General features: G+C 50.6%; 2 protein-coding genes across 3 annotated transcripts in view; both read left to right on the top strand.

Annotated features, from left to right (window-relative positions):
- Positions 1–42: 42 nt before the first annotated feature.
- Amdhd2 (amidohydrolase domain containing 2) lies at positions 43–8,758 on the top strand. 2 transcript variants are annotated; one of them, XM_027940568.2, is made up of 11 exons: positions 43–175; positions 267–403; positions 475–614; positions 5,822–5,876; positions 6,031–6,243; positions 6,312–6,400; positions 6,483–6,627; positions 6,761–6,868; positions 6,999–7,067; positions 8,015–8,116; positions 8,498–8,758. In XM_027940568.2, exons 1-11 carry the CDS (start codon positions 93–95, stop codon positions 8,584–8,586), a joined length of 1,230 nt encoding a protein of 409 aa, XP_027796369.1. In that variant the 5' UTR covers positions 43–92; the 3' UTR covers positions 8,587–8,758. The 2 variants fall into 2 exon arrangements, with proteins under 2 accessions (XP_027796369.1, XP_071461903.1); XM_071605802.1 differs by lacking the exons at positions 475–614; positions 5,822–5,876 and having other exon boundaries at positions 44–175.
- Positions 8,759–19,858: 11,100 nt separating this feature from the next.
- Pdpk1 (3-phosphoinositide dependent protein kinase 1) overlaps positions 19,859–22,924 on the top strand; it is a 70,904-nt gene continuing 67,838 nt past the window's right edge. Inside the window, exon 1 of the mRNA XM_027940506.2 lies at positions 19,859–19,981. Coding sequence (XP_027796307.1) covers positions 19,958–19,981 — 24 coding nt within the window. The 5' untranslated portion in view covers positions 19,859–19,957. The remainder of the gene's footprint in view (positions 19,982–22,924) is intronic.

Below are 22,924 nucleotides of genomic sequence, written 5' to 3'. Positions count from 1 at the left end.
ACGTGGGTGGGGCGATCATGTGGTTCCCGCCCCAGTCAGCTGAGGGTCACGTGGCGCGGGGGCCTGCCGGCTCCGAGTTGCCGCGGCTCACGATGCGCGGCGGGCAGGGCGCGACGCGGGCACCGGTGCTCCAGTTCACCAACTGCCGCATCCTGCGCGGTGGCGCACTGCTCAGGTGCGGGGGCCGGGCGGGGACAGCGCGGTGTGGGGCTGGGTTGGGCAACGGGACCGGTGGGCAATCTGAACGCCTGCCGCTGTGTGAGCAGGGAGGACCTGTGGGTGCGTGAGGGCCGCATCCTGGACCCGGAGAAGCTGTTCTTCGACGAGCGGCGCGTGGCCGACGAGCAGCGGGACTGCGGGGGCTACATCTTGGCGCCAGGCTTCATCGACGTGCAGATCAACGGTGCGGCCAGGGCCAGGGACGCAGGGGAGGAGCCCCGAGCACTCTGCGACCGCCTCTTTTTCTGGCCCTAGGTGGATTTGGTGTCGACTTCTCCAAGATCACAGAGAATGTGGGTTCGGGGGTTGCGCTGGTGGCCCAGAGGATTCTGTCCCACGGTGTCACCTCTTTCTGTCCCACCCTGGTCACTTCCCCACCAGAGATTTATCATAAGGTGAGGTCAGGCTCCAGGCTTCAAGCAAAAGGGGCGGGGGCGGTCTCTGGAAGCAATCATCCCCTTAACTTTTAAATCTCTTGCTGTTCTCTCTCCAAACACATCGTATGAATCTGAATCTGTTCTCCCTCCACTTGGGCCTGGGGTGGGGGTCCCCTGGCCTTTATTCATCAGCTGTCCCTCTTCCTTCTAACTGCCTCTGCAGTGCTCCCCACTTTTGCTGTTTCAGCGTCCTCATCTGCCACAGCACCTCCCTACCCCCACTGCCGGCCTCCAATCCTCCTGGAGCAAGCAAGGTTGTTGGAGACACAACCATTGCCTGGGGTCAGACTCGTATTTCTTGACTGGTGTGTACCTCACTTGAACATGTCTTCCAGAAAGAGCTGCTCTCCCAGTGTTTCCAGCCTAATTTATCTTACATTTCCCACCCTTCTACCTTTCTTGCTGCTTAGAAGAAATTCCATTGTTCTTGTCCAGTTTTCCTTGGAAGTTTTGTCCTCTGAGCTGTTTCTCCCTGAGTGTGTTGCTGTCCTTTCCAGAACGCTTTGAGAGTAGGTTGCATATGCATGCCTCTGTATCCTTTAATACTTAACTTAAAAACATGGGTATTCTCTTACACTACCATAACGTGGCTGGTAAATTTAGGAACTGAACACTTTTTTTTTTAATATTTATTTTTTAATTTTCGGCAGAGACAACATCTTTATTTGTATGTGGTGCTGAGGATCGAACCCAGGCCGCACGCATGGCAGGCGAGCGCGCTACTGCTTGAGCCACATCCCCAGCCCGAACTGAACACTTTTAACCATGGTTAATTGATCTTGTTCTTTCAGTTTTGTCATTTGCCCCATCTGACTTTTCCTGTACTACAGAATCCACTGCAGAAATGTATGACTGTCTGTGGGTCCCTTTCTGAGTGTGAGCAGGGAGCTGTGGGAGGTTGTGGGTGGGCTCTGAGTTTGGGCTTCCTGGGCCTTGGTCCTGGCCTCCTGTGTTTATTTAGGTATTGGGGATTGAACTCAGGGGCACTCTATCACTGAACTGTACCCCCATCCTTTTTCAAATTTGTGAGACAGGGTTTCATTACGTTTTGGAGGCTGGCTTCCAACGTGTGATCCTCCTGCCTCAGTCTCCTGAGTCACTGGGATTACAGGTGTGCACCTGGTGGCCTTCTGACTCTTGTATCAGCCAAAATATTTGGAACAACCTTCTTTATTAACCTTAGTTTCCTCAATTGAAAATAATCTTCGTCTCTCAGGGTCTTTGGATCCTGTGCTTGGTGCATATGAAGCATTTGGTAAATGTTAATTAAGGATGTCTTCCTGGAAATTTTCCACAGCTCTGCAACCACACAAATATCAAAAACCAAACTCAATTGTCCTGCTGCAGTTAGGCATCTGGTTTCCCAGCTGCCTTCTTAGGCTCTGGTCCTTTCCAAGATAACAGGACTCAGCATATCTCTAACATTCCCTTTGTACCTGCTGAACCTGTTCTCTTTCCCCAGGCACATTCCTGTAGTTCCAGGTTTCCCCTCTCCTGCCCCCAAGCTCTACCTGGAAGGCCTTGCTCTCCTGCTTCTCAGTTGCTTCCTTGCCCTTGCGCCACCTGAAGGTCTTTCTGGCATGATGTAGACACTCTGCCCCAGAGGGAGGACTGGTGAAGAGTGCGTGTTTTCTTCTCATCACTCACTGGGCCCAGGTGTGTTACAAACAAGACTCTTCCAAGACGAAAGCCTTGGGCCATCTGCCAATGTTGGAGATTGTGGAGGGTTTGGGATGTGTAAACTTAATACTAATATCATGGAAACCGGAGGACCTTTCCCTCAACAAGCACCCAACCTTCCTTCCGGGCCCCTTCACACTGGGTAGAAATGGATTGCCGCTTTGCCAGAAGTTAGCCAGGTCTTTTGTTGTTGAAGTCTGATCTGACACCAGCTGCTCCTTTCCTGGGCCTCCTTCAGCCCTGCCTTTTACTCTCCTTCCAGGCAGCAGATCTGTTCACATTATTCTCAGTTTCAAGGGCTTATCTGCTGAGTCAAGGGAGAGTACCTCCTTGCCTTTGACCCCACTGTCCTTCACACTTGGGCCTTTCCAGTTGCTCCCTGCTTTCTTTCCCTCTAGCTTGGCTTGAACATGTCCTTTCTCTTTACTCCTCTCCTGCTTTCCTTCCAGACTTTAATCTAGCAAAACTCAGCCATTATCTTTTTTTTTTTTTTAATCTCTATTGAATTAAATGTATATCCACAGCTTGTTGGAACATCAGCAGCTCTTTGCCCCAACTTGTTCCCTCCCTAGGTGCCATCACTTTCAACTCAGCTGTTCTTTAGGAATTCACCTGCATACTAGAAAATATGCTAGTATTCCTATTCAGTTTTCTAGTTTGGGGCAATATTTCTTGCTTCCCACCAGAACAGATGAGGACTAGTTCTCTCTCATCTTTTTCTTTCTTTTTTTTTTTTTTAAATACCTTTATTTTTCTTTATTTATTTTTATGTGGTGCTGAGGATCGAGCCCAGGGTCTCGCACGTGCGAGGTGAGTGCTCTACTGCTGAGCCACAACCCAGCCCATCTTTCATCTTTTTCTATGTCTCATTCTCACTAAATAGTATTTTTTATTAGATCAGCCACATAACTCAGACATGGGGGCTGCTGTGTATAATTCCAAGGTTTGAGTTATTTTCTCTTTTCTAAACTCTGCTTTTCCTGGAGTTAACATACTTTTTTTTTTTTTTTTTTTTTTTTTAATAGCTAGTAACTCAAGTTCTGTAGTTTCCTGCTGACAGTTGTTACTCTTAGGCCATTTAAACACAGAATGGGCTCCATCAGTTTTGGCTTCCTGCTTTCCCCAGCACTTCCTGTTGTCTCACTAGGGCTGAGCAGTCCTGGTATCACCATTCTCCACCATCTGGGGAGTCTATCCACCTTTCTGCTGAGTCTTCCATGTCCCAGAGCCTCTTGTATTTTCATCTTGGTGGTTTACACTTTTCATTTTGGTGGAATACATCCTCCAGTAGCTTCTGAAGAAAAGGATCATGGGACAATAAGTTTTTTGAAGCCTCAAAGGACTGAAAATATCTTTATTCTATTGATCCATGGTAAGAAGCAATTTTCCCCTAGGATTTTTTGTTTTGTTTTGTTATTGGTGGTGCTGGGGCTTGAACCTGAGGCCTCATTCATCTAGGCAAGTCCGCTACCGCTGAGCTACACCCTACCCTTAAAAAATTAAAAAAAAAAAAATCTGAGACAGGGAATTAATTAAATTTGACTAATAAACTTCCTGGGCTGGTCTCAAACTTTGGATTCTCCTGCCTCAGCCTCCCAAGTAGCTGGGATCACAGGTGTGCACCACTGAGCCCACTTGGTTGTTTTGAATTATTTCCTTGGTGACTTTTTGCCTGTCCTATGTCATCATTTTATGGGAGTCTCACTGGTCCACAGTTGGGCCTCCTGGGCCCATTCTCTGATTTTTTTCTCTTGTATTTTCTTATTGACTCCATTTTCTAGGTATTTCCTCAGCTTTTATCTTCCAGTTCTTCTCTTGGATTTCTTGCTTTGGTGCTCACATAATTTAAGCTTTGAAGAGCTTCTTCTGTCCCCCACCCCATGTTCCTTGTCTTAAATATTGTATTCTTGCTTCATGGACACATGACCTTTCATTGTCCAGAGGATGTCAACAGCTCTTTCCTGTGTCCCTTCTTGATGTGACAGTCCCTGGCTCAGTTCTACTGTTGGCTGCCCCTTGTTGTCTTAGGGTGCTCTGAGGGCTGGGGATACCCACAGGTCAGGGTCCCCGGGTCCTGCCTCAGGCTTGTCAGAATGCCAAGGAAGCCTTGTTCTGCTCAGAGGAAACAGGCCTGCCTGGTGACTTGGCGAAAGTCTTCAGGATGTAAACTTCTACTTTCTTACTGATTTCTCTGCTGCTCCTTGACCTACCCTTTCCCAGAGGCCCTCTCTCAGCCAGGGACACCTGGGGCAGGTATTCTAGGGACCCAGCTGCTCTCAAACAAGACTCCTTTGTCAGTGCCTGCCCCCAACCCATTTCTCGCAGCACCAGGCACTGAAGAGCCTGAGCCCATGGTCCTTTCTCAGTCTGTGGCCCACCTATATCTGTCCAGGATCTGCTTGTCTAACTTTCAGAGTCTGACTGCCTTTCTCTCTCCCTCTCTTTTTTTTTTTGTTAAATATTTATTTTTTGGTGTAGATGGACACAACACAATGCATTTTATTTTTATGTGGTGCTGAGGATTGAACCCGGGTCCCACCCGTGCTAGGTGAGCGGCTCTACCACTGAGCCACAATCCCAGTCCCTCTCTCTTCCTCTTTAAGGTCTTTAAGGTTTGAGGTCTTTTTTTGGAGGTGGGAGTACTGGAAATTGAGCCTAGAGGAGCTCTAGCACTGAGCTATAACCCCAGCCCCCCCCCCCTTTTTTTTTTAATTTTGAGACAGGATCTTTCTAAGTGGTGCTTAAGGTCCTGAGTTTGATCTCCAGCATCAGAAAAAATCAATCAATCAACCTTCACTTTTGTTTGGGGCAGGGAGTTCTGGGGAGGGTGCAGTTATCACTTTTGTTCAGCAGGGAGTCCTGAGGGAGTTGCAAGCAGCCTGCCACCCTTGCCCAGGGACCCTTGCAGAGCTGCAGGCTATGGAAAGCCCTTGCCCACCTGGGAGAAACATGGCATGGGCTGGGTTGCCTGGCCTTTCAGCCCCTGAGATCAATCGTGAGCCTTGTCATTCCTCCCCAATGCTGTGACCTTTCTGATCAAGTGTGGCCTGGGCTGTGAGTGCTGAGCCCTGACTCTACCTGCACTGAGCACTCTGGCCTTGCTGCTTGTACCTGCTCCTGCCTCCTGGCCTTGCTGCTCAGGAAGGTTATGGTCACTTTGTTGGGGCCTCTACTCCACTTACGTTCTAGCTGCTGCTGGATGGAGGCCACCCTGAGGGCCAGAGCAGGTTGGCGCCACCTTTGGTGCCCCTGCTCCTGTCCTCGTGGCATGGAAGCTCTGTTGCCTCGGTCCTCTGGGCAGGCTGTCTGGTGTCCCCCATTCGTAATTTCCTGCTCTTGACCATTGTGTGGGGCCTTTGGCCATCTTCTAGATCCTGGGAGGGATGGCCAGTGGGTCTGGGCTGGGCCAGGGCCCTGAACTCTACCTGAGATCTCTGGGTACAGGGCTATGGGGGGGCAGGGCTTTAACAGCTGGTTCCCCCCAGGTCCTTCCTCAGATCCCCGTGAAGAGTGGTGGTCCCCATGGGGCAGGGGTCCTCGGTGAGTGGCTGATCCCCTCGTGCCCCCACCCTGGGAGACCCCTACCCACCAGGTGCCCAGATGGGGAGGGAGGGAGGGTGTGCAGGCACAAGGGGTTGATGTGGGCTGTAGGACGGGGGTGCCTGCTGGAGTCACCCTCATTTCCTCCCTCTAGGGGTGCACCTAGAGGGCCCGTTCATCAGCCAGGAGAAGCGGGGTGCACACCCTGAGGCCCACCTCCGTTCTTTTGAGGCCCATGCCTTCCATGATGTGCTGGCCACCTATGGTCCCCTGGACAACGTTCGCATTGTGACACTGGCCCCTGAGCTGGGCCGCAGCCACGAAGTGATCCAGGCACTGACAGCCCAGGGCATCTGCGTTTCCCTAGGTGAGGGGCCGTCAGCAGGGGCGGGGTCTGCAGCTGGAGTAGAGTCTGAACTCAGGTCCCCTATGCAGGGCACTCTGTGGCTGACCTACAGGCTGCAGAGGAAGCAGTACAGAGTGGGGCCACCTTCATTACCCACCTCTTCAATGCCATGTTGCCTGTGAGTGCTGCCCTGGCTCCTGGAGGGGTGGGCTTTTGGCAGCCTCTGTCCTCACTCAGCCAGCTCCTCCTGTCCTGCCCAGTTCCACCACCGTGATCCTGGCATTGTGGGGCTCCTGACCAGTGACCGCCTGCCCCCTGGGCGCTGCATCTTCTACGGAATGATTGCCGATGGCATACACACCAATCCTGCAGCTCTACGCATTGCCTACCGGGCCCATCCCCACGGTGAGCCTCCATGGAGGAGGGGCAGTAGAAGTTAGTTGTTCAGCTTGCCCACCAGGCCCATCCCCAGGGTGAGTCTCCAGGGAGGAGGGGCATTGAAATCAGTTGTCCTGGTCCTGAAGCACTTCTCCTCTAGGGCTGGTGCTAGTCACTGATGCTGTCCCTGCCCTGGGCCTGGGCAATGGCCGTCATACACTGGGACAGCAGGATGTCGAAGTGGATGGGTTGACGGCCTATGTGGCAGGTGAGTGACTCCCATGCTCTCAGGAAAGCAGCCCCTCAGCCTCTTGGGGGGGGTGTGTGGAATTTGGGTATCCCCTGCTTGCCTTCTGGGCTCCCAGGCCCACAGTTCCCCTGGCCTCTCTGCTCTCAAGGCACCAAGACGCTGTGTGGCAGCATAGCACCAATGGATGTCTGCGTCCGGCATTTTCTGCAGGCCACAGGTTAGTGGGCCAGTGTGTCTCTGTGTCTAGGAACAGAGGCCACCTCTGGGATGAACTGGGGCGGGGTAGGATTATGGGAATCCTGTTTCAACAATCTTCACCTGCCCATGTTGGGGTGGTGGTTTCCAGGGGATGGACTGGACACTGGAATGTGGCCAAGACCCTGCAGAGAGCTCATAAGCATGGTAGCATGGCTGTGTGGTAGCAACAGGTTGATGGGCAATGAAACCACAGACCCTGGGAGGGGCAGGGCCCCTTATCCTACTTGCAGAAGGACCAAGGCTCCAGCCCTATGGGATGGGGGGCTTCTCAGGGACAGCACAGATGGTCAGGTGGGATGGGGTGGGGCAGGATTGGCACTGCGGGCCCCTGGGATAGGTTGTGCAGTGCCCTTGCACAGCAGCAGATGAGGAGAGGCTAGATGCCATTCTGGAGGCAGTAGGTATCACTGTCCATTGTACTGTTTAAATCAGATGGGCTGAGGACAAGGGACAGCAAGGGGACAGCCTAGGAGGCAGGACATGGCTGTGTCCTAACCCCAGGACTGATCAGAGTGGTGAAGTGAATATGGTCATTTGACCTCTTGGTTAGGGGAGCAGAGAGCAGAGCCCTGGGTTCCTGCTAGGCTGGTGACATAGTGAGCCCTGGTATTACTTCTTTGCATTTGGGGGCTCTCCCCAGGATTCAGGAGAAAGTGGAGGGTCCTGTGGGCATGTGGGACCAGAGAGTGCTTTGTTAGGGAGAAGAGAAACCCTGCAGGCAGGGATGGTGCCTGGGCTGAGGAAGAGAGGAGCAAGTACTATCCCCTAGAGCTGGGGTAGGGATTGGCTGTTAACATGTTGCAGAGTCTTGGGCTGTCCCCCCTTGTTTCCAGGCCCTAAAATGGGAGCTTGGAACTGTGAGTAGGGGAGGGGCTGTGGGACCTTACCATGATGTGTCCCAAACAGGCTGCAGTGTGGAGGCAGCCCTGGAGGCTGCATCCCTGCATCCTGCCCAGCTGCTGGGGCTGGAGAAGAGCAAGGGGAGTCTGGACTTTGGTGCTGATGCAGGTGAGGCTCCACATAGGAGAGGCCCAGTAAAGGGCTGGGTCAGGGCCCAGGTGAGTGAGTGAGTCTTCCCGGTTTCTGGCTCCCTGGTGGCATTGCCTGCCATAGTCTCTCTCTGGCTCTCTATTCCCCTTGGCTAGGCTTTCTGGCATCCAAGATAAGGCCAGACCAGGGCTGCAGGGAGTAGTCCCTTGTCCCTGACTGTGAGGAGTTGGACTCTTGGTTCTAGAACCTATGCCAGTCTGTGATGGTCAGGACATCCTGCATGAGTCATGTCCCTGGGCCTCAGCTTCCCCACTGGGTTCAATTGTGGGGGGAATGACTCCATATGGGGGGTTGGGGTGGTCCCATCCCATCCCTTCTTACCCTGTGGCTCTGCCCCAGACTTCGTGGTGCTCGACGACAACCTCCGTGTCCAGGCCACCTACATCTCTGGTGAGCTGGTGTGGCAAGCAGAGGAAGCCAGGCTATAACCAAGGACCTCAGCAGGAGAGGATGCCCAGCCCCAGATGGACACTGACATGGCGGACAGTTGAGGGAGCTGGTCTCCAGAGAGCAAGTTGGGACCCCTCCTCCAGGTTGGCCCTTCCAGAGCCTCAAGTGGCCCTGGAGGCAGTGGCTCGGATAAATGTGTGGCCAGCAAGACTTGCCTTGTCTCTGGGTGTTGATTGTTTTTGAAGCAGGGCTGCTGTCTTGGGGCCTCATTGAAGGTGTTTGTGTCTTGGGGCAGAAATGGTTGGATTCCTTGTGGGCCCCCTATTAGGCTGGACCTGTCTGAGGTCTATAAATCCACAGGAAGTGAGCAGGGAGTCCTTCAGTGTGGCGGGTGGAATGGAATCATGGCCATGGTTGGAAGACCACAGGAAGGAGTTGGGGACAGTGATGGTGGGTGGTTTTTAATGTTTAGTCACATCCCCTGAGCTGGGTGGGCAGAGGGGAGACCCAAGGCCCAGTTCTGGACCTGGGCACAGTTCCAGGCCCTCTGTTGAGACCTTCATGAGGGTGTCCACACTGGTCTTGGAACCCCAGGTCACCCAGCACTGAGTGCAGGAGGTAGTACCCAAGGGTCCCAATCCAGACTAGGACCCCCAGCTAGCTGTTTATCCCTGGCCTGCTGACTTGCCTGACCTCAGTCCCATCACCTAGTGCCCTTGTGCATAGTCATGGTTCTATGTTCTTCTACATCATAGCTCAGCAGCCCCACCTCCCCAACCTGCCCCTGGTGGGTTTGACAAGCCCTCCCCTTGCCCACCATAGTTTGGTGGCTATGGAGACCTGCCAGTGCTGTTGGGAAGCTCAGGGTCTCACCACTGTTCAGGGGCCCTTCAACTTATGCTTGCTTCTTTAATGTTGCTTGGGCAACACATTCCAGTGTTCTACTCCAACACATTCTTGGTCTTCCTCCATTAAAGTACCATGGGCCATCAGGCTCTTTGGATAGCTTCAAGGTGGGCAGGCTGTGGGGGCCCTCCTGGCTCTGAGGATGACCGTGACACAGGGGGGTCAAGCCTGGGAGTGGTATATTGACTTTCTTCCCATTTGGGTCCTGGAATAGGTGGCTCCACCCCCTTTTATGTGATGAGATTATTCCTTGGTGCAAAAGAAAAATGTGCCAGGATGCTGTTGTATGTTGCTTCCAATAAAAGAAATGTCTCCAGGCCACAGCAACAAAACCACTCATGGGCTTTTACCTGGACTGTGGGCAAACATCCGGGGGAGAACAGCTGGTGGGATAGGGGTACATCAGGCCAGGTCTCAGCCCGTGTGTTCCTGGGTACACACCATCAGCCCAAGAATGTGAGTCTATGGGATCCCAACCTTCCAAAAGCTGTAGGTGCAGGGATGCTTAGGTCTGTCCCATAGCCACACGCCTTTCAATATGTGGCTGGCCACCCCCTGCAATGTGTCCAGTGCTGGGAGACAGTTGTGAATATGGGTCACGCTGGGCCTATCCAGCAGGGCTCATTATGGCCATGAGAGGCAGGTGAGCTTGACCCTCACCTGGTTTCAGGCTTTGCTCTTAAATACTTTACTAGTGTTGACTCATTTCCATCTTTCTGCCAGAAAACCAATGAGGAAGCTGGGTGTGATGGCTGTAATCCTATAACCTATAATCCTAGCTACTGGGGGGTGGGGGCAGTGGTGAGGCAGCAGGACTGCAAATTTAAGGCCAGCCAGGGCAAATTAGTGAGACCCTGTCTCAAAAAATATAAAGGGTTGGGGATGCAGCACAGTGTTACAGTGCCCCTGGGTTCGCTTCTCAGTATTGGAGGAAAAAAAAAAATCCAAAGAGGAGGCCTATTTGTCATTTTTGCTTCTCTCTTGGGGAAACTGGAGTACTGAGTCCTAGAGCTACAGAGTGCCCCGGGGGCTGGAAATGTAGCTCAATGGTAGAGTCCTTTTCTAGCCAGGCCCTGGGTTTCATTCCCAGCATGGGGGACAGGGTAATTTAGCCCAGGCACACCCTGCTTCATTCCATCCAGCTGCTTCTCTGGATGAAGAGGAGGGAAGGGCTCCTTAGAGGGGTGGACAGTGGGTGTGACATTCAGATGATGGGAGCTACCTTTGTGGAAGAGTTTCAGGCAAAGCTAACTGTCCCAGCAAGGCCAGAGACACAGATGTGTGTGTGTTGGTGGAACAAAGACCGCCACTGCAGTCAATGGAAAGAGGTGCAAGCAGGGCTCTGGACCTGCCGTAGGAGTTTAGGTTTTAATTGAGGTGCAAGGGGAAATGCCACTGGGTTTTAAATTTTTTAAATTATGACAAAATGTAAAATGTACTTTTTTTTTTCAGTACTGGGGATTAAACCCAGGGGTGCTCTATCACTGCGGGACACCCCTAGCTCGCCTTTTTTTGGTAACAGGGATTGAACCCACTGAGTTACATCCCCAGCCCTTTATTTAAGATGCTGAGGCTGGTGAACTTGTGATCCTCCTGCCTCAGGCTCCAGAGTCACTTGGATTACAGGCGAGCTCCACCACACCTGGCAAGTTTACCATTCTGATCACTCTGAAATGTACAGTTCCGTGGCACTAAGCACATTCATATTGTGTGCAGCCATCACACCTCCATCTTCCCAAAGGGTGACCTCACTTTTGCCCCATCCAAAGCTCTGAGCTGGAGGGCTGTAAACGGAAGGGTGGGTTGCCGCTTAGGTCATCCTGGGGGTGCTGGGGGGCCGGGCCGCCCTGGCCGTGGGTGCCAGCGGTGCTGCCACAGGCTGTATGGTGGGTGTGGATTGGGGGACAGTGAGGCTGGTGTGCCCGCTGAGTCACAGTGGGGGCGGGGGAGCCTGGTGGGTGGCAGAGCTGGTGTTTGTGAGACACCTGGCCTGTCGCTCTGTCTGTTGGCTGTGTGCAGCTTGAAGAGGTGCTTTGGCAAGCGTAATTCTGCGGGCACCACCCGGTGGCCTTCCAGAACACCCTCTAGGGCACGCAGGACTGAGCCACCGCAGGTTCAAGTCCTCATGCTGGAGACCCAGCCAAGCCCTTTTATCTCCAGGCCTCGAGGCTCCCAGGACCATTGGCATATGGTGGGGTGATGCGCGGGTCTCCCTAGTCAGATACCCCTGCTGGGGCACAGCAGCAGAAGAAAGCGGAGGGCCCAGTCCAGGAGGCCTATTCTGTCCTGGCGGGGGGCTGGAGGTGGGGCGCGGGTGGGCACGTGGACTCGCCTGCCTTAGGAGGGCTGCTTCTGGTGGTCTCTGCTGGGGCCAATCACAGTGGCCAACTGAGAGGGACGTGTGCTCTGCTCAGGGCAGACTCTGCTGCACCCCACTCATAGCACTTTGACGATTCCCTGGGCCCCGCCCCAGCCTGTTCTTCCCTGACTATGATTCTGGAGTGCAGGTGGACCAAGGGCACCTTCCCAGTCCCATGGTCAGCCGCCAGGTGTGCCCCTTCCAACCTGATCCTGCGCCTTTTACCACAGTGTCACAGTTTATTACTAAGTGGTATTGCACTTTTGGTACTGCTTGGCAATTCTCTGTTTTTAAAGTGAGCATGTGGAGAGCTTCCCAGATGGGAGTGCATGGATCTGTCTCTATTGTAAAAGGTGCCTGGGTCCTTTCTGTAAACATGGGTGTTCCGTGACAGTAACCAGTTCTCACCACACCCTTGCTAAGGATTGCCTGAGGGTGGAAATGGGCGTATCTGGGGATCCAGATACTCCAGGGCATTCCTCTTCCCTCTGTGGCCTTGTCCCCTTGTGATCCCAAGAAGACCAAAGAACGGCCTTCTGCATGAGTTTCCTGTTGCTGCTGTAACAAATCACCTCAAACCTGTTTAAAACAATTGGAACTTATGGTTTTATGGTTCTGGAGGCCCATGTAAGAAATAGGTCTCATGGGCTGAAGTCAAGGCAGGTGCAAATCTGCAGAGGTTCCTGTTCTGCTTTGTTTCCTAGAGGCTGCTGACTCCTTTTCTTTTGCAAAGCCAGCAGTGGCCAGCAAGCCTCCTTTTGTATGTTTAGAGACCCTTGTGATTATACTGGGCTCGCTGGAGAACCCTGGCTAGTCTCCTTTTTTTTTTTTTTTTTTAGTTATACATGGATACAATATCTTTATTTTGTTTATTCATTTTCTTGTGGTGCTGAGGATCGAACCCAGTGCCTCACATGTGGGAGGCAAGCACTCTGCCACTGAGCCACAACCCCAACCCTAGTCTCCCATTTTTAAGGTCAGCAGAATAGCAGCCTTAATCCCCCCTTTTCTGTAGATCATGACATACTCACAGTGGCGGATCAGGTACTGAACATCCTTGGACAGACCATTATTCTGGAGAGAAGGCCCCAGGCAGAAGTGTTCCTGCTCAGGTCTAAAAGAGATACTAGTTCCATCTCAGGTTTCAGCATCTAACATCACAAAAAACTAAAAAAGGAGATACCATATTTCTGTCATCAGTGCATGAAGGTTCCTTTTTCCCTACGTTCTTACCAATGGCGGATGTTTTCAAGTTTTGAGAGTTTAATCGGTTTTTGAATGAGCCCCATTTTATAGTTGGGAAATTTGAGGTTTGAGAGGGCAAGTTAGGAGACTGAGATCTCACAAAACTGCCCCTTTCCTGACTGCCAGTCAAGCTTCTTTGTCACAGTTAATAGGGGAAGATGTGAATTCACCTAGGTAGTTTGGAAACCACTGAATCCCTTTGTTATCTCTCATCCATCTATTCATCTGCAGCCATCAACAAATGCATATTGGGAGCCTTGGGCATGGTGAACAGAGACCATGGGCAGAGGCTACTGTTTGAAAAGCCCTTTCCCATCACCTGCCTGTACCTTAACTGGTCTTTTTGCCTCCCTATTTGCCCCCTGAGATCCTTTCCCCAGACCCTGCCAAGCAGGTGCAGGAGAGTCTAAAATATAAATCAACTGGGCTCTGCCTGGTGCAGCTCTTCATTGGCTTGATACTTAAGTGCTTGCAAAATCTGTGGGGTGTGGACCTACCTTCCCCTTTCTGCTGTGTCTGCATGAATGCTAGTAGTTGTCCTGCCCTTGGCTATTGGTGGTAGCTGGCTTTGAAGGTGGCCCCCCACATGATGTTCCTCCTGATGATGGATATAGGTTATATAGGTTATAAAAACCACCATGGCTGGGCACAGTGGTGCACAACTGTAATCCTAGCTACTTGGGAAGCTTAGGCAGGGGAATTGCAAGTTCCAGGCTACCCTGGGCAACTTAGTGAGGCTGTAAGCAACTTAGCAAGACTCCAAAAAATGGGGAGAGTACTCTTGGGTTCAATCCCCAGTACCTCCTCTTCCTGCTAGAACAAAGAAAACAAACTAAAAAACCCTTAGCTTCCAGCTTGGGTCTGATGGTTTTTTCTTGAACCACTTACTCTGGGGAGAGCCAGCTGCCACAGCATGAAGACATTCAGCTCTGTAGAGCAGCTCACATGAAACAGAGACTTCCAGCCCACTGCTGTAGGAATGAGACTTTTTGGAAGTGGGTCCTCCAGGTTTGCTCAAGCCTTCAGATGCCTGAACCAGACCACCCAGCTGCTGGTTCCCTCCCCGGCTTCAGACTCCCAGAAACTATGAGACAATGCACCTCTTGTTTGGGGAAAATTTGTTACATAGTGGTAGGTATCTAATACCCTAGCTGTGAGACATTGGGTTAGGTTCCTAATTTCTGAACCCCGTTTCTCCCCTTGTGCTGCAAACGTTATGGGAATAAGTATGGAGGAATACATGATGCAGCACAGGCCAAGTGCAGCCAGCACATCGGGCATCCTCGCTGCCCCCTCATGGTTGGTTCCCAACATCCATGACCTCACAATGTCAAACCAAGCCCCTGGATGCTTGGCTCAAGACACCCTTCAGCTATGGACAGAGGCATTGGGCAGGAAAGGGACAGATAAGAGCTGGAGAACAGTCTGTCTCCTTCCTCCAGCTGAGGTGCCCATGAACTGTGCTGGACCAGGTGAGACTATCTCCCCCAGTGTTCATTGTCCCCAAGATGGGTGGCCAGACCTGACACAGGTGCCCTGCCTCTCTAGAGGTGAGAATAGAAGCCTGCCTGGCTGGGCTTGGCCTAGGCCTTGCCTGCTCTCTGCTGTCAAGGTCCTGGCAGGAGTGAGGACTGCTTTTCCTCAGCCTCCTGCTGCCCTCCCTGCCTGCTCAGCTGCTTTCTTCAGGGCAGCAGCCTCCTCCTCTCCCCTCACTCCTTCCCCAAGGCTGCCTGGCTGCATCACGCCCACAGCACAGGTGGGCTCCACCTTTCACCAGTCATTTTTACTCAAGTACCCCACCCACTTCTTCCTTCCCAGTTTCTCTGTGAACTACTTAAGAACCACAGGGCTGTGTGTTGGTACAATGGACTTGAACAGGAAAAATGTTAAGAGAACCCAGTCTGCACCCCAGTGGAAATCAGCGTTGCCTATATTTCCTTCCAGGCTTTTTTCTTTGCATTTACTTTACTAATTGGGAGCTGGGGGTATAACTCAGAGGTAGACTGCTTGCCTAGCATGTGTGAAGTCCTGGGTTTGATCCTTAGTGGTACAAAAACAAAATAAAAATCCTTTTACATACATGCTTAGATTTATAAGGGTTATTTGAAAACATTCATTGGATTGTGTATGTGTGTGAGTGGTACCAGTTATTGAACCCAGGGGTGCTTTACCACTGAGCTATGTCCCAGTCTTTTTTTATTTTTTGAGACAAGGTCTCACTAAATTGCTGAGGCTGGCCTCAAACTTGAGACCCTCTTTCCTCACTCTCTGGGATTACAGTTATGTGTCACTGTATCTGGCCATGTGTGATTTTGTTGTTGTTGTTGTTTGTTTGTTTTGTACTGGGGATTGAACCCAGGGGAGCTCTACCACTGATCTCTGGCCCAATTCTTTTCAACTTTTTTTGAGACAAGTTCTTGCTAAATTGCTGAGGCTGGCCTTAATCTTGAGACCCTCCCAAGTCATTGGGATTATAGGCATGCACCTCCATGCCCAGATGTCTGTCTGCTTTTCTAGAAATATCTTTATACTTTTTATGATTCATCATTTGTGGTCATTATTTCTTGCCTTTCTGTTGAAATGGTAAGGATTCAGTTTTTATACCTGCCATGTCTTCTGCCTCCTGTCCAGGTAGAATATGATGAATCATATTCTACCGAATCAGTGTAATAACTGACCATGACTGTAAATATCAGTCACAGTAGAGAGGATTGAGAGGAGGTATGGGCTGTGATTGTGATTCCTTTTTGGTAGAGCTATTCTGGATTTTTTTTTCTCATTTCCCTGAGTCCCTCAATTTAACTCAAATTTTCCCCCTGATACTAGGGATTGAACCCAGGTGTGCTCTACCACTTAGCTATATCCCCAGCCCTTTTTTTTTGGGGGGGGGGGGATACCAGTGATTGAACTTAGAGGCACTCGATCACTGAGCCATGTCCCCAGTCTTATGTATTTTATTTAGAGACAGGGTCTCACTGAGTTGCTAGCACATTGCTTTTGCTGAGGCTGGCTTTGAACTCGAGATCCTTCTGCCTAGGCCTGCCAAGCTGCTAGTGGTTGCACCATTTTGCCTGGCTTATTTTTTATTTTGAGATAGGGTCTCACTACATTTCTGAAGCTGGCCTTGAACTTGTGATCCTCCTGCCTTAAGCTCCTTAGTCACTGGGTTCTAGGTGTGGCCATCATGCCCAACCTGAATTCAAGTTTATTTGTGGCAAGAATCTATAATTTCCTCTAGAAGTCTACTCCACTTCAGTCTGGGTGTTCCTTGCTGACAGCTCTTATCCTGGCATTTTCCCACCCTATTCACTTAAATTCTACCTTTTAATCGGGGCAGCATGTCTAGAATCTCTTAGGGGTTAATGTACAGGCTTTGGCCACATGGATATGGCTGAGGCAGGGGAACTATAAGTTCAAGGCCAGGGTTGGGTTTGATCCTCAATACCACATAAAATAAACAAAATAAAGGTATTGTGTTCATCTACAACTAAAAAAAAAAAAAGTTCAAGGCCAGACTGGGCAACTTAGACCCTGTCTCAAGATAAAAAATTTTAAAAAGCTAGGGCTATAACCTCTGTGGTAGAGTGTCCCCAGGGTTCAATCTCCATTGTCCCCCTCCCCGCCAAAAATTACCAAAACTGTGACCTAGTTACCTGATTTTCTTTTTTTGGGGGGTGGGGTGGGGTGGGTATTGAACCCAGGGGCTTCACCACCAAGCTACACCCCCAGCCCTCTTTATTTTTTGAGACAGAGTTTCACTAAGTTGCTTAGGACCTTGCTAAGTTGTTGAGATTGGCCTTGAACTTGTGATCCTCCTGCCTTAGCTTCCTGAGTCATAAGAATTACAGGTGTGTGCCACTATGCTGGGCTCAGGAAAAGCTTTTATTGCTTTGTGAGGACCAAAATAAATAGAATGGCTGTTGACTAAGAACAGAGTTGGTCAGGTCTGGTTTTGAGACCTGTGCTCGGTGACCTTGAACTCTATTCTACCGCACAGTAGACAAGCCACAGAAGCCTGTCTCCTCAAATGAAAAGTGGGAACCATCATAGCAGCTGATGCTCATGGGCTGTTGTGTGGAACAAGCAGACACTGCTTGTGGTGACTTGAGGGGGTGCTGTGGTTGGTGTCTCCAGTGGTTATCTATGTTTTGAGATATAAGAGCTTGTGTCCACCTTGAGCTTCTCTCTGTGCACTCAGGGTGAGAGTGTAAACTAGACTACCTTTTCTGAAGTGGGGCAGGTAGTTTAGCAGTATGAATTATATTTTGGTCCAGTAATTCCATAGGCTAAGAATTTATCCTAAAGAGATAAGGAAGGGTGTGCTGGATTTCAGTGTAGTCCTTGTTCATGAGGGAAAAATAAAACAAAAAACCTGGGAATCATTTTCATGTCTATTAGGAAATCGATACCTGAATGTATAAATATACATTTCATCTTTAAATGTTATGTTCCTCCAGTGGCCTCCTCTGGACTTATACAACTGAGGAAAAGAGGTCAGGAGAGCCATACAGGATACAGATGATACATTGTTAAGTGAAAGAAACAAGTATCAAAACGGCAAGAATAGCATGGGGTTAGGGGTTATAGTAGCCAGTTTTTTTATTTTGTTGTTGTTGTTGTTTTGTTTTTTGTTTGAAGTGGGTTACTGGGGATTGAATTTAAGGCCTGGAGCATGTTAGGCAAGTGTTCTACCACTGAGCTATATACCCAGCTCTTTTTAATTTTTTAAAAATTTTATTGAGACTGTGTCTGTCAAGTTGCCCAGGATGTCCTTGAACTTGTGATTCCCCTGTGTCAGCCACCTCCTTAACCTCAGTAGCTGGGACTTCAGGCATATACCACCATACCTGTTTGTTTGTTTTTTAAAGGTCTATAAATGTACAGAGGGCAAGGACAGTCAGAGCTGAGAGGGGTTGATGTACAGGCTTTGGCCACATGGATATTTGGATCCTGACACTGCATGACCCTGAGCAAGTTGCAGAACTGCCTCCCAGTGCCTCAGTTTACTCATCTGAAAAGTGGAGCAACATTATCAGGGATGCTGTATTAGGGTTTTCAGACAAAGTTGCACTATGTTGCCCAGGCTGGACTTGAAATTCTGGGCTCAAGAGATCCTCTTCCGGGGCTGGGGATGTGGCTCAAGTGGTAGCGTGCTTACCTAGCATGTTTGAGGCACTGGGTTCGATTCTCAGCACCACATAAAAATAAAATATAGATATTGTGTCCACCTAAAAAACTAATAAAATAAATGTTTTTTAAAAAAGAGAGAGATCCTCTTGCTTCAGCCTCCTGAGTAGCTGAGACTGTCAGCATATGCCTTTGTGCCCCCTCCCCCTTTTTGTTACAAGGGATTGCCCTGGGGAGGAGTGCTTAACCACTGAGCCATATCTCCAGCCCTATTATCATTATTATTTTTATTTTATTTAGTTGTAGATGGACACTATACCTTTGTTTTATTTATTTATTTTTATGTGGTACTGAGGATCAAACCCAGTGCCTCACATGTGCTAGGCAAGTGTTTTACCACTGAGCAACAAACTCAGCCCCTATTATTTTGAGACAGTGTCTAGCTAAGTTGCTTAGGGCTTCAGTAAGTTGGCTTTGAACTTGCAATCCTCCTGCTGTTAGGATTACAGGATTGCACTACCATGCTGGGTTTTGTACCTGGTTTTGAATTTTAATTTTTTAAATAAAGATTGCTGTTGGAAAATTTGAAAACAGATTGTTTAAAACTGCAGAGGCTGTGGTGTGGCTCCATGGTATTGTGTGTGTTTAGCATATATGAGGCCCTGGGTTCTATCCCCAGTACCAAAAAAATATAAAATAAAAAAAATACCTTCAGGTAATAAGGGTGATCCTAGTTTTAAGACATTATCGCATCACAAAAATGAGAATGTACTGAATATTGCTGAATTGTGCACTTAAAAAATGATTAAAGGTGCCAGGCGTGGTAGCCCATGTTTCTAAGCCCAGCGATGCAGGAGGATGGAAAGTTTGAGGGAGGTTGGCTTCAGCAAATTAGTGAGGTTCTAAGCAACTTAGTGAGATTCTGTCTCAAAATAAAAGTTAAATAAAGGGCTGGGGATGTGGTTCAGTGCTAAACTGCCTCTAGGATCAATACCCAGTATCAAGTTAAAGCCAGGGGGTGTAGCTCAATAGTAGAGCACTTGCCTAGCATATGCGGGGCCCTAAGAAAATAGGTTAAAATGGTAAATTTTATGTGTATTTCACTGCAATATAAAAAACCCACTACCACCACCACCATCATCATCAAAACAATTACCACCACCAAAAAGAAAAAGGAACCACAAGAACATTAGGCAAAGACACAGTTCCGAGGGTGTTGCGGGACTGTAAGTGCGCCGGTTAAATGCTTCGATGGCTCCTTTCCTCCGTTGTCGTTCGTGAGCTGTAAACTCTCATAGCATTCACGCACGGCCGGCCTCGAGTCCGAGCCGCGGGTTCTAGCACAGCCCGGCAGCTTGCTACGGGCGTGACCTTGACGGGACCGGGTTCGGAGCCTCAGTTTCCCGGACCCGGAGCGGCAATGACAGCTCGGCCGACCCCGCCCAGCGGTCCGGGATTGGCTCGCGCAGGATTCCCTCCGGAGGCGGGACCAGGCCCCAACCCGGAAATGCGGCCCGGGACGCGGGCGGGGCCCCCGTGGGACGCGGCGAGCGACGGCGGACGCGTCCAATGGGTGCGGGCGGTGGTGGCGGCGCGGCGGAAGTCCCGCTCGGCGTCGCGCGGGGGCGGGGTGGCGCCGGGGGCGGCGGGCGGCGGGGCGGGCGCAGGATGAGGGCGGCCATTGCTGGGGCTCCGTCGCGGGGAGGAGGACGCTGAGCAGGCGCCGAGCCGCGCAGCACTGCGGGGGAGGCGCCCGCGCCGACGCGGGGCCCATGGCCAGGACCACCAGCCAGCTGGTGAGCGCGTTGCGGGGGACGGGATGCGCCGGCCCGTTATCCGCGAACTCGGCTGCCTCCGGGTCTGACGAGGCGGCCCGGTTCCGCGGCCGGCCGGCGCCTCACCTGCGGCCAGGCGGCGGGCCGGGCCGCGGACTCCGGCCGGGCGCCTCTCGGCTGCCGCGGAGAGCGCGGGCCTCGGCTGCAGCAGGCGCCGGGCGGCCAGGGGCTCTGACAGGCGCGGAGGGCGGGGGAGGCCGGGAGGTGTCACCCGACCGGGCGGGGTGGAAGTGCCTGGAAAGTTTGTTTTCGCCTCCTCGCAGTCTGAAGCCGAGCCTCTGGGCTTACCTTGCGGTCCTGTCCGCGGAGGAGCGGTTCTGGGCCTTCACCTGGGACGGGGTTCCAGGAAGCAGAGGGTGCGGGATCGTGCCCTAAACGCCTGATGCTCGCGGTTGGATTCCCAAATCCTGATTGGGATGGTCTGGGACGCTCTGCTCTCAGCCGTGGCATTTGGGTGCTCATTCTGCTCATGGCTTTGCTCACTAAGGTGGGATGCCCCGGGAGGCCGGGCTCAGAGGCACCGCCAAGGGGGAGTGTGAGCTTGACAGGGAGGAGGGATTTTAGGGGGAAAAATACAACCACTTGTTGGGTGAAGTGTGGAGAAATGTTTCAGTGTTTTTACTATGTTGCTAAAAGTATCCTTAGTGTTTTTGTATTTTCCCTCTGTTCAGTCTTGGAGTGTTGAGACTGTGATTAATTATGTATACCTTGTATGCTATGTGAAGTGGGTCATGGGAGAATGTCAGAGAGCTAGCAAAACTTGGTTCAAAGGCAAATTTTTGGCTCAGTGGTAGAGCGCTTTCTAGCCTGCTCACGAGGTCCTGGGTTCGATTCCCAGTTTGACAGAATAAAAGGAAAAAAAAAATCCCTTAATAGAATGAAGACCTAAGAAGTTTACTTGGCCTCTTATCTTCCAGAATGAAGCTTTGTAGTAACGGATCTTAATGTTTTGGGAGGATCATGAGCCCTTTTGACAATTTCAGGGAATGTATGGGGTCTCTGAGACAGAGAGCTCTCGCTGCGCTGAATTGGGAAAACTTCAGGTTACAGTCTTCTCTTGTAGAGACGAATGATGATGAATCCAAAGTCTAGAAAAGGGGGACCTGTCTGGTGGAGGAAAATGATGAAAGGAAAAAAGAATGCCTTTGACTTTGCAACACATGTTATACCCTGAGGTGCCTGGGCTAGGGGGCAAAAAACATTTAGGCTGCTGGCATGCCTCAGTGGAGGCTCTGGCGACATTCATCCTGGACATTTATAAAGCAAACTTTCACTCAGTGATGCTGTGTGAAAGGTGTGTATTTGATGATGTCTGTGGGAAAAAGAAAAGAGTATATTTTCTCATGGCCTTGACACTTCCACGTGATGGAATTGGAGTTCACCATTTGCTTTTCTTCAGGCAGCTTTTTTAGTGCAAAACACTGGAAACCCAGGGAGCAGAAAAAAAATACAGAATAGAGGATAGACTTCTGTAATAAGGAATTGAGAGAATCTAGGCTTTGCACCTTTGTCAGCTAGAGTCCCCCACATGCATGTGTGTGAGAATATGCCAAATTTCCTTTAAGTAATGGCAGAAATGGCCCCGATATTGCATTTATATCCAAGGACAGTTAGAGGTGAATAGTTGGAGTGAGTTTTGCATCTCTATGTTAGGGTGGCAGGGCAGGTTCTGTATGAGAAGACCCAGGTCCAACCTAACTTTCCCAACAGAGGGAGAAACAGTATGAGCTGTAAAGATGGAAAATGGCTTACCCGAGTCTGGCACTATTGTGGATCAAAGGATGTAAGTCTTTATTGAGCCCTTACTTGAAGGCAGACACTTTGCTATGTACTTCATTCATATCATGTTGTGAGGTAGATATTGTTCCCATTTTAAGTACGGTGGAACTGAGGTGAGAGAGGTTAAGTACCTGCCTCATAAATAGTCAAGTGCAATTTGGCAGAGACTCCACTGTCACCTTGCCCCACATGAGGAGCCCCTAAGTGAGGGTCTGCCAGGCACCTCAACCCAGCACCTGGTTGTAAGGAAGTCCATGGTGCTGCTGCCCAGGGTGTCTTCCCTGAGTGTCTTGCTGTGCTGTGGCAGGAGGAATGTCTTCATATGGAGGAGAACACACATATTTCTTTGGGCAGATGGCTGTACTCTGTGACCCCTGGGGCCTGTTTCAGCTGTGTGCTGTCAGAAAGCAGCTGTTTGGAAGGAAGCTGTGCTTCATCCTCATTGAGGGGTGAGGCTCTGCTGGGGTGAGGCTTAGAACCCTCCTGTTGGAAAAAAGAAATGTGCAACAGTGTTGTTAAAGGGAGAGTTGGGGTTTGGGCAGAGCAACTTCCTGCATGCTCTGGGTGCTCTGTCTTTTGCAAGGGTGTTGCATCTGTGGGCGAAGGTGGTGGGAAAGGCAGAGAGCATTGAAAGAAGTGGCTTCTGATTGTCACACTCCTTTGTGGGTGGGTAGCTTCTCCTCACATGGCCCATCTGGTGTGGAGCATGATGTATTTCTGTCTCCAGTGACTCCCCAATAGCAGTTACCAAGTAGGTAATGTGGGGTCCCCATTACTAATAAGGGGTGGAAGTAATTACTTGGTCTGCTCTCTGATGTGCCAGTTTAAGATAAAGATCATAGCAGCCTCCTGCAGAGATGGGGCCTGAAAGAAGCTTCAGGCTTCTAGTCAGGTCTTGGCCTTTGGGCTGCCTGCAGCATGGTTTTAGGGAGGAGGAACAGGTGACTTCTAGACACGTGTCAGCCTTTTCAGTGTATCCTTGTCCTTTGGTTCAGGGTTGGGGTGCTCCTGGACAGCTGACTGACTCCAGTGATGAGCTGGAAAGTGCTGCAGAAAGGAAGGGCAAGAGTGACCAGCCTTGTCTGTGATGATATGTTTGGAGGAGAGTGGTCCTGTTATGTACTT

The sequence above is a fragment of the Marmota flaviventris genome, chromosome 19 (assembly GCF_047511675.1).
Source record: "Marmota flaviventris isolate mMarFla1 chromosome 19, mMarFla1.hap1, whole genome shotgun sequence".
NCBI classification, from domain to species: Eukaryota; Metazoa; Chordata; class Mammalia; order Rodentia; family Sciuridae; genus Marmota; species Marmota flaviventris.
The sequence above is the reverse complement of the archived record's forward strand: the minus strand, read 5'-3'. Positions and strand labels throughout refer to the sequence as shown.